The following is a 17,929-nucleotide window of genomic DNA, read 5'->3' as shown; positions in this document are numbered from 1 at the left end:
ACCTGTGCTTAAGATGGCTGCATACTTTTGAAACCGACTGTATCAATTCAACAACTCAATTTATAGCTCTTATTTTTTCTTAAATACTAAGTTCAGTTTGAGATAGAGATTTCTAGCAATGTTGAAACATTCTCATTGCTCGCAAACCTGTGCTTAAGATGGCTGCATACTTTTGAAACCGACTGTATCAATTCAACAACTCAATTTATAGCTCTTATTTTTTCTTAAATACTAAGTTTAGTTTGAGATAGAGATTTCTAGCAATGTTGAAACATTCTCATTGCTCGCAAACCTGTGCTTAAGATGGCTGCATACTTTTGAAATCGACTGTATCAATTCAACAGCTCAATTTATAGCTCTTATTTTTTCTTAAATAATAAACGTACAGCGAGGAAATGAAAATAGGGTTGGTTTAGTTTAAGATAGAGATTTCTAGCAATGTTGAACATTCTCATTGCTCGCTATACACACGCTCGCATATAGATGTGTCGTTCGTTTTAACGCAGCGCGATAGGGACAGCGTAATTATACGTTTTGCCTCGTTTCCGTGCCAGTTTAGATTAGCCTCGAGCCAATACACGATCGCGCGGGGCGATCTCGCGCATTAAGAGAAAAATTGCGGTATAATACATATTTATTTAAAAAATTAGCATAAACCAAGAGAGAGAGAGAAAGAGAAAACGAGGGGCGCCCAGTAAACCAGTCGCTGTTGTCGACGCAGCACACGCGTAATTAATTATCGAGCGCGAGCAGTGATTTATTCACATGGCCGTCAGCGTTTCCTTGATCCGTGCATCTGTTCAAACGATCGCCCACGCGAACTTTACCTTCCTCCACCTTACGTTTCTCACCCCCTTCTTTTCGCGATGATGCAGCGTGCGACGCGTCGACCAACTCTCGCAGAACGCGGTTTACAATTTGTATTTTTGTGAGTTTTGCAGGCAGAATGAGAGTTATTTGAATGATGCATTTTTTAAGGTTTTGCTTATTACTTTTAATGCCCTTAGTTCTGTGTTCTTGGTTTTTTAGTTTCACCCTTTGAAGTGCCATATTTGCTTTGTCAAGAATTTTTCAAGAAATTGAATTTAGTATAAATATAATAGTAGAATATTGAATCTAGTATAAACTGTATGGTTTACTGAAAAGTTGTTGCATTTCTTAAGGTTTTGCATATTTCTTTTAATGTCCTTAGTTCCGTGTACTTTCTCTTTTTTTTTTATTTACCCTTTGAAGGGGTCATCTTTGCTTTTTCAACAATTGAATCTAGTATAAATTGTATGCTTTACTGCTTTACTTAAAATTTATTGCAAGCTCTCCTTCAATCTTATTCATCAAGCCAAGTTCCAAAGCGAGCATCCTTTTTAGTTCGCAAGTACAAATTCCACCCCCGCCTGACGCAAAGAGGACTACTTCCACCAAAACTATTATTAATTCTACCAAAAAAATTGCATCAGAAATAACATCTCCTCGTTTACTATTCACTCTAAGTATAACAACAAAAAAAGGTCCTTAAAAACGACTATCAACCTTACAGATTCAACTACAATTATTACTTATAGACTTTAATGAGATTAAACGAGTCCCAAAAATTCTCTACTTTCCCAGCTGTTCTTCGAAACGACCATGCGACACGATAGCAAACTATTATTAATTCTACCAAAAAAATTGCGTCAAAAATAACATCTCCTCGTTTATTATTCACTCTAAGTATAACAACAACAAAAATTCCTTAAAAACGACTATCAACCTTACAGATTCAACTACAATTATTACTTATAGAGTTTAACGAAGTTAAACGAGTCCCAAAAATTCTCTACTTTCCCAGCTGTTCTTCGAAACGATCATGCGACACGATAGCAAAACTATTATTAATTCTATCAAAAAAATTGCATCAAAAATAACAGTTCCTCATTTACTATTCACTCTAAGTATAACAACAACAAAAATTCCTTACAGATTCAACTAAAATTATTACTTATAGAGTTTAACGAGATTAAACGAGTCCCAAAAATTCTCTACTTTCCCAGCTGTTCTTCGAAACGATCATGCGACACGATAGCAGACGATCTCGCTGAATAATCCCCGCAGATAACGCCCGGATACCGATATCCTTGATAAAGCAACGGCCAGCGACGATAAAGCTGAACGAAAGCTGCGCGTCCGGCGAACTCCACCGGGTGGCATCGTTGTATTTCGCTGGCTTAATCGAGCGGCTCGATTTCCAGGCGCCGTGACAAATTTCAGGGCTACATTTTCCGGGACACTCGCTCGGGAATTGCTCGTTACACGAACGCATACGTAATAGAACGAGAGGGGAGTGGACGAAGAGGTGGTGCACGCGTTTATTCACCGATATTATATACACCAACGGGTGTTATCATCCCTGGCTGCAATCGTTTCCACGCGTTTGCGCCAGGTTTTCGCCGTGAATCGTTGGAGCGTTTTTTTTTTTTTTTTTTTTCTTTAGAAAATAGAGGAGGGAAGAAAATGTTTCTATGGAGACGACGTCCCTCGTTTTCTCTGCCAAAGGGTGTTAACGTGTTCTATGAGTAAAAATAGAGCTGGAATGTTGTGTATTTATATTGCAGAGTGGGCTTGAAATTTGTTGTTATTGAGAAATTTGGGGGAGTAATCGTTAACCCTTATTGCTCCAATAGCAATTTATTATAATGCGTATGTTATACATAGTTCCTATGGAAGTATCTGATGTTATTTTCAAGTAGAATATTTCATATAATTTGATTAATTCTAATGGTTTCTCCTGAAATATAAATTTAAAAAAATTGTTGCATAAAAGTGGACTTAAAAATGTTTTATCCAAATATTATTTTATGGATTAATCAAAGGTGGAATGTTGTGTATTTATATTGCAGAGTGGGCTTGAAATTTGTTGTTATTGAGAAATTTGGGGGAGTAATCGTTAACCCTTATTGCTCCAATGGCAATTTATTATAAAGCGTATGTTATACATAGTTTCTATGGAACTATCTGCTGTTATTTTCAAGTAGAATATTTCATTTAATTTGATTATTTCGTGAAATATAAATTTTTAAAAAATTGTTGCATAAAAGTGAACTTAAAAGTATTTTATTTAAATATTATTCTATGGATTAGTCAAAGTTGTGCTCTCTAAATGTAAATGAGTAGAAATTGGTAAAGAATTGTAAAATATATTTTGTTGATCGTTGTTGATATTAGCACGAACTATGTTACTTATCTAAAACGATCTCAATTATCGTGCAGCGAGCGTAACTTGTGTACACAGACAATGCACCTGGTTTCTAATCAAGCATTTTTCAGTCTGTATTTATACAATATTTTTTTTTTACTTGTGAAATGTTGTGACATAGTTTTGTAGAATATACGATATAGTATTTTCATTAACAAGTGGAAATTTCAAAATGGACAAATTATATGGTTCAAATTAACCAAAAGCAAAGAGTAAGTGACTTCTCAATTTTAGCTAAAAATTCTAGCTTCCGATTTTTATTTTAATCAGAGTTCTACATCAAGAACTATATTTTAAAAATTAATAACATATAGTTCTTCATATAACTAGTTAAAAATATCTGAAAAAGATAATATTTTCACAAAGTATGTACAAACATGAATTTATATATTTTTCTATATTTAACGAAACATAAGTAAAATTTGCATTCGAAAAGAGAAAAAAGAGAATAGAGTTCAGTGACAGTTGGTGGGAATTAATTTGGTGATTTTGGAATTTTATTTGAAATTTTATTGATGAATTTGATTTGCGAAGGGGTGTACCTAATTTCTAATATCTGAAAAAAATAATATTTTCACAAAATACTTACAAACATGAAATTATGTATTTTTCTATATTTAATGAAACATAAGTAAAATTTGCATTCGACTGCAAATTATTTTTCTCAGATATTAGAAATTAAGTAGACCCCTTCGCGAATCAAATTCATCAATAAAATTTCAAATAAAATTCCCAAATCACCAAATTAATTCCCACCAACTGCCACTCGACTCTATTCTCTTCTTTACTATACAATACAACACTATCATCCAAATTATCACCCCATTACCCAACCGCTTGCAAACAAATTCTCCTGCTTAAAAAAGCGCAAATAAAATAACGACATAACTTCAGATTCGACTGCAAATTATTTTTTTCAGATATTAGAAATTAACCACCCCATTACTCAACCCTTTGCAAACAAATTCTCCTGCTTAAAAAAGCACAAATAAAATAACGACATAACTTCAGAAAAAAATCGCCACAATTTAACTACACCAAAAAAAAAAAAACAGAATAATACAAGCCAGTTACAAATGGTAAAAACGACGCTGATAAATTTATAGTCGACAGAAAGCACGAACGTCTCCACCCCCAACTGCACCGCGAATCGAAAGCAATCGCTGCGGGCTACAGATACGAGCGATTCTTTTTTTTTTTACCCTCTCGTTCGATCCAGCCTCTGGTGGTGGCCAGAGGCCTCGATTGCCGCGATATCCACCTCGTCGAGGGTGCTACGCGAAGTTTCGAGCGCGTCGCGAGTCGAGCTCAGCGCGGGACACGCGAAAAACGGACCTCGTCGCGAGGGGGCTGGCAAAGGGCATAAATAAACGAGAGCCAGCATCGATCGGTTTGGATAAACCGCGCGTTTCCGGTCGCCAGCCTTCCGTGTCCACTGTGTCCAGAAGAAACTCGCGAAAATAAAAAAAGAAAGAGTGAAATGGGAGAAAGAGATCGAGGAGAACCTTTTCACGTCTGCGCTAGCTTCCGCTGGTTTCTCCTCGTCAAAGTCCTCGCGCTAATTGAATTTCGAAGCAGAAATGAATCTCGTTGGGTGAGGAGACATTTTTGTTCAGAATCCTTGCAGTGTGCGAAGGAAACCGTCAAACTTCTTCGCGATCTTCTGGAACGTTCCTCGTCTCGTTTGATTTCTTAGTGAGTCAGGAAGTTTGGGCACATTTTTTAGCCATTTTACGTATTTTTCAAATTAACGACAGGAGAAAAATACGTACGTGTTAGTTTTTATTTTGAGTGACAATTCTAGCTTTCTATTTTTATTTTAGTTAGGGTGTGTTCTATGTTGAAGTTACGAAAATTTGGTAATTTTTTTACTTTAGGTAACAATTCTAGCATTCAATTTTTATTTTAGTTAGAGGTGTGTTCTATGTTGAAATTACGAAAAATTGGTAATCTTTTCACTTTGGATAATAATTCTAGCTTTCAGTTTTTATTTTAGTGACAGTGTTCTATGTCGAAGTTAGGAGAAATTGGTAATTTTTTTACTTTAGGTAACAATTCTAGCTTTCAACTTTTATTTTAGTTAGTGGTGTATTCTATGTCAATGTTACGAAAAATTGGTAATTTTTTCCATTTGGGTAACAATTCTAGCTTCCAATTTTTATTTTAGTGGCTGTGTTCTATGTCGGTGTTACGAAAAATTGGTAACTGTAATCTTTTGATTGATATTCTCTTATCATAATTGGATCTATCGATGTATTTATCGATGATAGTCTTAAATCACATTGTTATGAAGATAAAAATTTTGTTTTGTCGCTAATAATTTAGTTTGCTCCAATTAAAAACATTTATATTTCACCAAAGTCCAAAGTAGTTGCGTTATAGTTTCTAACCGTGCTACAGTAAAAGTACAAATAAAAATGAACAATTCAAAGTTACGAAAAATTGGAATTTTGTATTGAGAAACAAATCTATCAGCCTCCAGAAAATCAAATTAATCTAAAACTTAAATTGTCGAGATTCTTGAATCACATATTTATCATCAGACGTAACTTTTAAAAAAAAGGAAACAGTTTACAGAAGAAATGTCGAACGTGTGAAATGAAAATTTGAAACTTAAATTGTTGAGATCCTTAAATCACATATTTATCATCAGACGTAATTTAAAAAAAAACAGAAACAGTTTACAGAAAAAGCATTGAATATCTGAAATGAAAGTCTGAAACTTAAATTATCGAGATTCTTAAATCACGTATTTATCATCAGACGTAACTTAAAAAAAAAAGAAACAGTTTAGAGAAAAAGCATCGAACATCTGGAATGAAAATCTGAAACTTAAATTGTCGAGATTCTTAAATCACATATTTATCATCAGACGTAACTTAAAAAAAAAAGGAAACAGTTTACAGAAGAACCATCGAACGTCTTAAAATGAAGATGTGAACCAAAATGGCGCGCGTACAGGGCAGAACCGGAAGCAATCGAGCGCTTAAACCCAAGACTAGCCCACGTTCTGCAGATTCGAAGTGGCGCGCATATAAAAGGCGGACTAAATCCTCGCGTGGAAATTGAGCCACGGTTAGTTATCTAAACGCGTGTTATCACGCGTTGCATAATGCTGCCACCGCGACAAGGGCGCTAACTAACTTTCAACACCGACACCGTCCGTGGCCTCTGTGTCTGCCTATGCCCCGCTAGAAAGGTACACCTCGCGTCTTCAGCTCGAACTTCGTACTCTACACTCTCGAAAAACGTGCTGTTAGCCAACAACCATCCAACGAACTCTAAATACCATTTCTTCGACGAAAGACACACAAACCAGAAGCCTCGAGGACGACAAGTGACCATCGAACGTATCCATCGCGATCGCCTAGCAAATTCTGTAAGTAAAAAACCAACAGTCGTTTTAAAAAACAAATAAATTTCGCGAAACTGTCTTCGTTTCGATCTCTGCGCGCGTTCCTCGAGAATCGAGCAGAAACCAACGAGAAGAGGAGCAAACGATTCGACGAGACGTTTCGAATCTTCGAAACGATTGAGTGTTTCGTGTGACGGGTTTTTTTTAAATTTGAATCGAAGGCGAACAGCTGACGCGTCTCTATTCGAGCGTTAATTAGCGGGCTGGCTGATAAACGGTCGTTTCTGACGACAGTCGACGCGCTATTTTCTCTCACGAACGCTTCCGCGTGTAACACCTCGGTACTGCGTGTAATCGCGCGTGACCAACGCGCTCCACACAGACGGAACACGCAGAAGGAAATGACCAATCAACGCGGACCTTCGTGTAGAACTGCACCGGTAGATTTCCTTTCGACGTGCACGAGATACGAAGCAGCCAGCGGTGGGAAGAGGCTTTTTCAACACTTTGAACTTGCACATTTTTCGATTTTACCATCGCCCTCAGAAACGCGTTTTTTTTGTTTTCGATTGTTTATAACTGCCAGATGAAATTTGGTGCGAGTTGTATTAGATGTTTGCAAGTGAAAATTATCGCATTTGGCCACAGTTATTCTGAAAAATACTTTTTATGGCTATAATCGTCATTTGCTCAGCATGTCATTTTTCTATTTCTGAAGCAAATGACGGCTATAACCGTCGTGACGACTAAATAGCATTTGCTTTACTAATTCATTGTATTTATTTAATTTATGAAAAAATGCTTGCAGAATAAATGGTTCGTCTTCGCAGAATCATCTTTCAATTGCGTGAACTGAAGTAGATTAAACTTATAGCAGTCATTTGTCTCTAGATACTCAAATGTTCCTAAGCGAAAAAAAAACAGCTAATATGCTGTCTGGCATGCTGTCACTTTTTTCCTAAGAATCGTAAGATTCATCTCGCTGAATTCGCATGTTAGGACATTCTAATTTCCCTTTCTGTCTTTGATCTTAAGTCCCACGAATTAAACCAAACATACTCCTGAAGTATATTAAAACGAAACTTATTTAAAGAACTCTAACATTCACTTCCAACCCACAGGAAAATTTTCAACGCACATCATTTGAAACTAGAAATAGGATTAAAGAAATGATGCTTAATTAATGATCGAAGAAATTTATTTACAAAAGGATAAATTTGATCTGTAAATGGATAAACACCTTACTGCAACAATAATTATTTTTTGAGGGGGTAGACACCATCCGAAACTAGAAGTAAAATTTTAAAAATGATGTTTAATTGAAGATGGAAGAATTTTATTTACAAAAAGACGAATTTGATCTGTAAAAGGATGAACACCTTACTATGACAATAATTATTTTTCGAGGGGGTTGGACATTATTCAAAACTAGAAATAAGATTAAAGAAATGATGCTTGATTTAAGCTCGGAGAAATTTATTTACAAAAGGACAAATTTGATCTGCAAAAGAATAAACACCTTACTATGACAATAATTATTTTTCGAGGGGGTTGGACATCATTCAAAACTAGAAATAAGATTAAAGAAATGATGCTTGATTTAAGCTCGGAGAAATTTATTTACAAAAGGACAAATTTGATTTGTAAATGGATGAACATAATACTATGAAAATTATTTTTCGAGGGGGTTGGACATCATCCAAAACTAGAAATAAGATTAGAAAAATGATGCTTAATTTGAACTCCAAGAATTTTATTTAGAAAAGTACAAATTTAGTCTGCAAAAAAATAAACACCGTCCTATGAAAATAATTACTTTTCGAGGGGGTCAAAATTGGAATTTTTCAAGCTGGCACGAAAAGAACGCGTCGAAATGAAAATTGCACAGCGTGGATCGATCGCTAGAGCGAGCAGGGGTGTTTAATTATCAAGCAAATGACGCAAATTCGAGGAGTGAAAGCGATAGGGAACCGCGTGGAGGGTACCACGGGTGTTCGAACAAAGGCGAGCATCGTTCCCAATTAGTCGAGCGTGGATCGATCGGAAACCGAATCGCACCCTCGCCCAGTTTCGTCTCAAGAAAGTAACAATCGTTTCCGAGCGATCTGGCCCGCATAAAGGGCTCGTTTCCATCACGAGAGGCATTAAGGCGTCCGCCAGCTTTGCTCGACGATCTCGAACCGTCGCATCTCCGCCATTACACTTCGCCAGTGGATTAGAATCGTTCTGAACAAGAACTGGAGATTTCCTCCGTTTCAACGACTTCTCGATGGTTGTATTGCGCGAGATTATCCTTTGGAACTAGTGTTTTATTTCACGCTGAGTATTTTTTTTAAGCATTCGAGAACTTTGGAATTTTTAGAGTTATTTGTTTTTAGGAATCAATATTTATTGGTGATACTTGAAGAGTGTGAATATTTGCAAGGTTTTTATTTGAAAGGAGTGGTATATGAGCTCCTTTTTCTCTTCTTAATTGAATAGTAGATATTAGATGTAAATGAAATTTGTTGTTATGAATTTGGTTAGCCATTTTAATTCCATAGAATATTTTCAATTTTTTCTTTATGCATTGGACCCTTCTTAAAATTAACTTAATACTGTACTCTTCTATAAATTTTGTTTAAACTTACATTCGATTATAAATTCGAAACTCCAGCAAATTAATTGAATTTTCTAGTGGCTGGAAAATTTTGTTATATTCATTTAAACAACAATGCATGCAACTCGTTTGCGTCAATTGACTCGAAAAATATTTACATCGATTACACGAAAGTGTTTTTCTTAAACACATTGTTTTAATTAACCACTTAATTAGATCTGGCTGATTACAAAGGTCGATCAACAAATTTATGCTAAAGCACGCCTCTTTCTTTAGTAATCGGTCGACGCGTGAATTCCTTCCGCGCATTTAAGTGCCAATTCAGTTCATAACCAGATCGAATCACAAGTCTCGAGGACACGTCTTACAGTGCCGCACGTGCACTGCCGTGCGAGCCTCTTCGCGAATCTGTTTACTGAGATCCGTGGGGTGCGATACGAAGATAAGGAATTCGATTGGTGACGAGCGTCAATTGATTATCAGCCGTTGCTTTCGATCGTTATCGAACGTTCGTAAATACAGCTAGCCCTCGTATAACACGGTTTTGCTATAACACGATAAGAAAATTGCAAAAACATTTGCACAACACTGCACTTCTACAGCCACAACGAGGCTTGCTGTTCTAAAGATTGTGCGGTTAATAATTTGACATTAAAAAATTAGAAGATGGTCTAAACTTAGCTGAAAATCTCGAGTCATTTTTCTTGAATACAGGTACCCTTCCACTGAAAGAAGTCGAAAATTCAAAAGGGAGCTAACACGGTTTTGCTATAATACGATTCGTAAATTGCTGAAATCCTCCTGCAACACGGTTTCGCTATAACACGATAAGAAAATTGCAAAAACATTTGCACAACACTGCATTTCTACAGCCACAACGAGGCTTGCTGTTCTAAAGATTGTGCGGTTAATAATTTAATATAAAAAAAATTACAAGATTGCCCAAGCTTAGCTAAAAATCTCGAGTCATTTTTCTTGAACACAGGTACCCTTCCACTGAAAGAAGTCGAAAATTCAAAAGGGAGCTAATACGATTCGTAAATTGCAGAAACCCTCCTGCAACACGGTTTTGCTATAACACGATAAGAAAACTGCAAAAACCGTTGCACAACACTGCACTTCTACAGCCACAACGAGGCTTGCTGTTCTAAAGATTCTGCGGTTAATAATTTAATATAAAAAAAATTACAAGATTGCCCAAGCTTAGCTAAAAATCTCGAGTCATTTTTCTTGAACACAGGTACGCTTCACATATCCTTCGCTTCCAACTCGCAAAAAAAAAATAACATATATTTTGACCACATTTTATAGAGAAACAGAAATGACAATCATCTCTGATTGTTTTCATTGGAAACCAAATACAAAAATTAATCTCTTGCTCTTGAGTGAGAAGGGATGGCATTTCTTTACAGATATATATTTCTAAAATTTGTTTATATAAAAAACGATAGAGCCTTGCACTCACATATGATTAGTAACTAATACTTTAAGTCATCGATTCTATATATTTCAACTCCAATTTAGTTCTCTACAAAGATTCCAAGGGAAAGGTCGCTTATAAGAACAATTACAGTAAAATAAATTGCTGCTGATTATCCATAAAACCCATTTCTACCAATCTCCATAGAAGAATCGCCAGAGATTCGATCGAATGACGTGGAAATATCACAGAAACATCTGTTACAGGGAAGGACACGATGCCAAGAAACCGATGCACCCTGACGAAGTTCGAGGCCCTGATGGTGCTAAGCTTAACCGTGCTCGTCCAGCTGGACGTCTGCTGGTGCACGCAGTCCCACAGAAGCAGACACCACGCGGACATGTCCCACGAGGACACGAAGAGCTTCCGCACGAGCGAGGAACTGCCAAGGCCAGCCGCCCTCAACGACGACCCGCTCGTCGTGCAGACCAGGAAGGGCAAGGTCAGGGGTAAGACCGTGATCGCCACCACGGGGAAGGAGGTCGACGTCTGGTTCGGGATCCCTTACGCCCAGAAACCTCTCGGTAGGTCCGACCCGCACGGTCCATCGACTTCGAGTAACTCGGTAATTAACCCCTGAACGGGCGACCCCAACTAGCCAGAGTCGCTTGGGTGCCCTCAGCTATTTCTGGACCCTCCTCTACCTCTTTATTTCTCTATTTCGTCCTGTACGAAGGGTTTCTAAGGCTAGGAATTTATTTTCGCGTGTTCAGGATATTTGGACAGGGTGCAAAGTTAAGAAGTCCTTTTAACGTTTTGAGCTCTGGGTGTTCTCAGCTATTTTTGGACCCTCCTCTCCCCCTCTATCTCAATCTCTATCTCTCTATTTGGTCCTCTACGAAGGGTTCTTAAAGCTAGGAATTTATTTTTGCGTGTTTAGGATATTCGTACGGGGTGCAAAGTTAAGAAATCCTTCTGAACCTTTGAGCTTTGAATACTCCTGGTCGAAACGATTTTTAACCCTTAGAGCTCTGGGTGCCCTCAGCTATTTCTCTGTTTCGTCCTCTACGAAGGGTTTCTAAGGCTACAAATTTATTTTCGCGTGTTCAGGATATTTGGACAGGGTGCAAAGTGAAGAAGTCCTTCTAACTTTTAACTTTTGAGCTCTGAATACTTCTGGTCGAAACGGTTTTTAACCCTTAGAGCTCTGGGTGCCCTCAACTACTTCTGGACCCTCCTCTACTTCTTTATTTCTCTATTTCGTCCTCTACGAAGGGTTCCTAAGGCTAGAAATTTATTTTCGCGTGTTCAGGATATTTGGACAGGGTGCAAAGTTAAGAAGTCCTTTTAACGTTTTGAGCTCTGGGTGTTCTCAGCTATTTCTGGACCCTCCTCTCCCTCTCTATCTCTCTATTTCATCCTGTACGAAGGGTTCCTAACGCTAGGAATTTATTTTCGCGTGTTCAGGATATTCGCACAGGGTGCAAAGTTAAGAAGTCCTTTTAAGAGCTATCTATTCGATGTTATGTCGAGGGATTCTCCAAGGAGACGTGACTTCCCGTCGATTGTCTCTTCACCTCGTCGACACGATATACTTCTCACGCCTTTCGATTGGTTATTCCCGTTTTTAGTAAATTCCAATCGCTAACATTTTCTACCCTAGACCACTTCTCAGAGAAGGGTGCTGGTGTTTCTGGTGCAAGCTGACTTTTTCCTTATATTTAGTCATGTAGCAAGATTTCCGCTGATGAAGAAATCCACGGTTTATGACTTCCAAATGTGCCATCGAGGATGTTGGAGAAACTTAATTATCACATATCCGGAAAATATTAAAATCTTAAAACAGTTCCTCAAAAATGACTTGATTGCTGCGCATACCATAAACCCTGCTAGTTGTTTGTAGCTGAAGGCCTTCTATTGTACCTCACTGCTAGTCGCTACATCTATATCTTCATTTTCCACGGGGGTGAAATCCCATTTTCACTCTCGTTCGAGATGAGAAATGCCTTGATTGCTGAACATACCATAAACCCTGCTAATTATTTCTAGCGAAAAGACTCCTCTATTGTGCCTCACTGCCAGCCTCTACGTCTGCATTTTCATTTTCCACGGGGGTGAAATTGTAATTCCAGTTTACCATTTTTAGTCCTTTGGAGAGATAGAGTGCCTTGTACTAAATGAGCCACAAGTTCCTTCGATAGATTTATTTGGTACCGCTGACTTTAACCTCCAGTTCTGAATCTCTGCCTTGGGACTTGTAAAATCTGTATCTACCAATTTTTACATTTGCTTATAAATATTTTCTCGTACGTTTCTGTGATTGGCCATCGTACATATTCTGGCAAACCAATCACCTTACTCGTTTGTGGCCTGTTTCTTGTCGCTTAGGAAGGGCGACACAGACATTGGCGGTGGTAATTGTTGTGAAATATTAATTTCCAGTAATGCAGCGTGATTTTGGCCATTTGGGCCACTGATCCCAGTTTATGGCGTTATGGACGTGCTATCGAGAACGTTGATTAAAGTTTATTTTTCTATTACTTCTTAAAAACATTGCAAGCTAAAACGTCTCCACCAAAAGGGTAGCTCACTGATCCTGCGCACCATGAACCGCGCTAGCTATTTCTACGAGCGAGTATTACTTTATCGTTACTGCTGCTAGCCGCTAAAGTCTCGTTCGAGATGAGAATCGGTGGAGAACGAACGGGCAAACGGGATTCTGTTGCAGGCCCGTTGCGATTCCGCCATCCGAGGCCAGCAGAGCGATGGCCAGGCGTGCTGAACGCGACCACCCTCCCCAACAGCTGCGTGCAGATATTGGACACGGTGTTTGGCGATTTCCCGGGTGCGACTATGTGGAATCCGAACACCCCGCTCAGCGAGGATTGCCTGTACGTGAACGTGGTCGCGCCAAGGCCTAGGCCAGCCAACGCCGCTGTTATGGTATGGATATTCGGTGGTGAGTTCCGGCTGACACCTGTTCACGTCCTTAGATTAGTGACGCCCGCGGGAACCGTGGAGGAGGAGGAGGCGTCCACAGACGCGACGCTCTTTCACGGCCGCCCGATTCTCGACGAGCAACGCTTATTTTCGCACCGACGTTTATTTCGGGACGGGTATTTTTTCACGGGTTCAGAACGTTTAACCCTTCAACGATCGCCGCGGGCCTGAGTTGCTTGACCCAATGTTTGCTTCCGTTTTTTTTTTTTTTTTTTTTAGAGTCGCTGAGTGGTGATTTGAAGTGATTGATGGGTCTTATTGCAGGTTTAATTATTGTCGATCTTGCGTTGGGTATTGTTTTTTGGGGTTTATATGTGGGAAGGATTGTTTTTATTTTTGTGAATGATTTGTTAGGGGTTTTACTCTTTTGGGTCTGTTGGGTTCAGGTGATTATTAATGTGTGCCGTTTTACCAAGCAATTTTAGCTTTTTCAATAAGCAATGAATTAATATATATGTTTTATTACAGGTTTAATTAGTGTCGATCTTGCGTTGGGTATTGTTTTTTGGGGTTTATATGTGGGAAAGATTGTTTTTATTTTTGTGAATGATTTGTTAGGGGTTTTACTCTTTTGGGTTTGTTGGGTTCAGGTGATTATTAATGTGTGCCGTATTACCAAGCAATTTTAGTTTTTTTGTGAGTTAGTATATATGTTTTATTGTATGTTGTTTGAGAGATAATTGATAATTGTATTAATGACCAAAAGTAACTATCTGCAGATAAAAACTAATTTAATTAATTCTTTGCGCTTGTATGTGGCCATGTAATCATATCTGTATATAATAACATTTTATTATTATATATAAGTATCTCAGAAAAATGTTCTCATTTTAATCGAATATAAAAAACAATTAAAAATTGCTTGGTAGTCGTTTCAAATATAAATACGAGCCCAACACTCTTCGAGTTCTGCAATTCTTAGAGAACAAAAGATAAACAGTCATTCAATTTCTCACGTTAACGAAACATACGAGTCCAAATTTGACAATTTTTCGAGAACAAAAAACAAGCATTGATTCAATTTTCCACATTTTCTCAATTTTTTCACGATTTCTCACAGCAGTACTTAGCGATCGTTAACAAAACCCCAGCGTCCCGCAGACCAATACAGTAAACATCGATCGAAGGGTTAAACGCGACAAAAAAAAAAAGAACTTATAACCGTACAAAAAATGTCACGCGTCACAAATGGTCGCAGTGGCCCGAAAATGAGCGTTGCTCGTCGAGAAACCGAACCATCCCCTCAAAAAAAAAAAAAAAAAAAGTGTAACCGAAGATAAACGCGAGGGGCACGCCTGCGATGATCCCGTTGGCGAATTAACCGAGTGAGATTGGTTGTATGCGTGTCCGTGCGTGTTTCGTGATGGTTGGAACCGCGCGACATCCTTGTAGGTGGCTTTTACTCCGGATCGGCGACGCTCGACGTTTACGATCACAAAACCCTGGTGTCCGAGGAGAACGTGATATTAGTCTCGATGCAGTATCGAGTCGCCAGCCTGGGTTTCCTCTACTTCGGAACCTCGGATGTTCCTGGGAACGCCGGTCTGTTCGATCAGATGATGGCCCTTCAGTGGGTTCGCGACAATATCGCTGCGTTCGGCGGAAATCCTGACAACGTGACCCTGTTCGGAGAGAGCGCGGGCGCCGTTTCCGTTTCTATGCACCTCCTTTCGCCTCTGTCAAGGTGCATACCTTTTCTCCTTGTCACTTTACGTTCTCTTTATCTTTATTTGCTTTTTGCCGCTAAACCAATGTCTGTACTGCTAGTCGATGCTACGCGATAGTCGCACGGGGCCGCCACTTCCGGGACGCGGACTTCCGCCGCGCGGCCAGGATGGTTTCACGTTCGAGGCTGGCGCGTCATCGCGTGTGGATGTCGACCAGAATTTTATTTGTCAACCCTTTGCGCTTGGCTCGCACTTGTACATTAACAGTAAAAGCTATTGCTGATGTAGCTAAAATGGTAATAGTTTTTATTGTTAATGTCTTGCAGCAATAGAAAATCTATATTTCAATACAAAACCTAAGGGATGCTAACCCTTGCACTTGGCTCTTTCTTGTACATTAGCAGTAAAAGCTATTGCTGAAGTAGCTAAAATGGTAATAGTTTTTATTGTTAATGCCTTGCAGCGATAGATAATTTATATTTCAATACAAAACTGGAGGGATGTTAACCCTTGCATTCGTACATTAACAGTAAAAGCTGTTGCTAAGGTAGCTAAAATAGTAATAGTTTTTATTGTTAATGTCTTGCAGCGATAGAAAATTTATATTTCAATACAAAACCTAAGGGATTTAAGGCTAACCCTTGCATTTGGCTCGCATTTGTACATTAACAGTAAAAGCTATTGCTGATGTAGCTAAAATAGTAATAGTTTTTATTGTTAATGTCTTGCAGCGATAGATGCAAGACCTAAGGGATGATAACCCTTGCACTTGGCTCGCACTTGTACATTAGCAGTAAAAACTATTGCTGAAGTAGCTAAGATAGTAATAGTTTCTATCGTTAACGTCTTGCAGCAAAACTTGAGGGATGTTAACCCTTGCACTCGGATTTTTCTCATACATTAACAGTAAAAACTATTGCTGAAGTAGCTAAGATAGTAATAGTTTCTATCCTTAACATGTTGCAGCAAAACTTGAAGGATGTTAACCCTTTGCACTTGATTCTTTCTCGTACATTAACAGCAAAAACTATTGCTAAAGTAGCTAAAATAGTAATAGTTTCTATCGTTAACGTCTTGCAGAGATAGAAAATTTATATTTCAATGCAAAACTTGAGGGATGTTAACCCTTGTACTCGGCTTTTTCTCATACATTAACAGTAAAAACTATTGCTAAGGTAGCTAAAATAGTAATTCATAAACTCGTTTAATAGCAAACGAGTTTCTATCGTTAATGTCTTGCAGGGATAGAAAATTTATATTTCAATGCAAAACTTGAGGGATGTTAACCCTTGCACTCGTCTTCTTCTCGTACATTAACAGTAAAAACTATTGCTAAAGTAGCTAAAATAGTAATAATTTCTATCGTCAACGTCTTGCAGAGATAGAAAATTTCCATTTCAATACGAAACTTGAGGGATGAATGCATTTTTGAAAAAGCTGCGGTGAAATAAGTTTAATCACCGTAAATCAGTGATCAATGCTGATTGATGTCCCCTCAGAGGGAGCATCCGAGTGCAAAGGGTTAAAGTCATTTGCATCGTTCGATTGAGTGGAGAATTCGCGTGGATTGTTAAATGATTTAATATCGCGATGATAAGTCTATGGTTTTTGGAAGATTAATTATTTTTTCGTTATTGCTAGGGTTGCTGCAACCCTTCTTTTTGCATTTACTCATAGAGATACTTTTAATTTGGAATCGCGTGCATGAGTTTATGATGCAAATGGGTTGATAGAGGAATAAAGTTGGGTTTTAACTTTGAACGTAGTTTAGGAATTCTTTGATCGTGTTTAAGGGACTTTGTTCGATGATTATAGATAGCGAATGTTATCGCTGAAGTAATATAAGCTAACTTCGTGTGAAGTTGAGGACAGATTATACTTCGTATGCTTGCAGGATCTTTTTTATGAACTTTTTTTCCAAGTTATTTGGCGATTAGGAATGTAGTTGTTTGAATTACGATATTATTATTAATACTGCTATTTTTTTCTTTGTTCAAACTTACTTGAATATTTTAAATTACAATTGCATCTTAAGACAAATAAATGTAAAGTTTCTTTTATCATTCTGTTGAAAATAGTTGTCTAATTTCTTTCATTAATAACAGAGTACTTAACAAATGGCATAATAATATTTCTTAAGCATTGATTACATCAATCGAGCAACATTTTGATTCACAAGCGTACTTTTTTTTCATCTTTATCTTGAAAAGAGAAACCAGTCGCGTGTCAAAAAGACGTTCAGCTTGATGAAACCTGCAGGCAAGCATTTAGCAAGACAAACAGAACCAAACTGCTCATTTTACAAGGTCCTCTGGCAATCTGAAAATTCCGATTTTTCTGAAAATTCGCAAGTTTGTATTGAACCCCAAGAAAAGTGAAGGAGAATTTTTTTTTTAATTCAAATCTAGTTCTTATAATATTTATAATAGGATTTCATACATTTTACATTTCAGTAGAAGCTTCAAAATATTTTTATACGCCAATGGAGGAGAACTTTCGATTCGAACGTACCAAAATTCTTAATTCCCACGCAAATATTTCTAAAACCCAAATTAATTCAATAGTTTTATATTTCCTACGATTTAAATACAAGGAAGCAGCTTCCTACTTAAAAATTCTCAAACTCGAAGAACTAAATTTGGACCAAAAAAAAGTTCCA

General features: G+C 37.9%; 1 protein-coding gene across 1 annotated transcript in view; it reads left to right on the top strand.

Moving 5' to 3' along the window:
• LOC143427458 (acetylcholinesterase) overlaps positions 1 to 17,929 on the top strand; it is an 80,438-nt gene that overhangs the window by 43,620 nt on the left and 18,889 nt on the right. The window contains exons 3-5 of the mRNA XM_076901619.1: positions 10,870 to 11,187; positions 13,332 to 13,562; positions 14,996 to 15,287. Coding sequence (XP_076757734.1) covers positions 10,881 to 11,187; positions 13,332 to 13,562; positions 14,996 to 15,287 — 830 coding nt within the window. The 5' untranslated portion in view covers positions 10,870 to 10,880. The remainder of the gene's footprint in view (positions 1 to 10,869; positions 11,188 to 13,331; positions 13,563 to 14,995; positions 15,288 to 17,929) is intronic.

Source organism: Xylocopa sonorina, chromosome 9, assembly GCF_050948175.1.
Source record: "Xylocopa sonorina isolate GNS202 chromosome 9, iyXylSono1_principal, whole genome shotgun sequence".
Taxonomy (NCBI): Eukaryota; Metazoa; Arthropoda; class Insecta; order Hymenoptera; family Apidae; genus Xylocopa; species Xylocopa sonorina.
The sequence above is the reverse complement of the archived record's forward strand: the minus strand, read 5'-3'. Positions and strand labels throughout refer to the sequence as shown.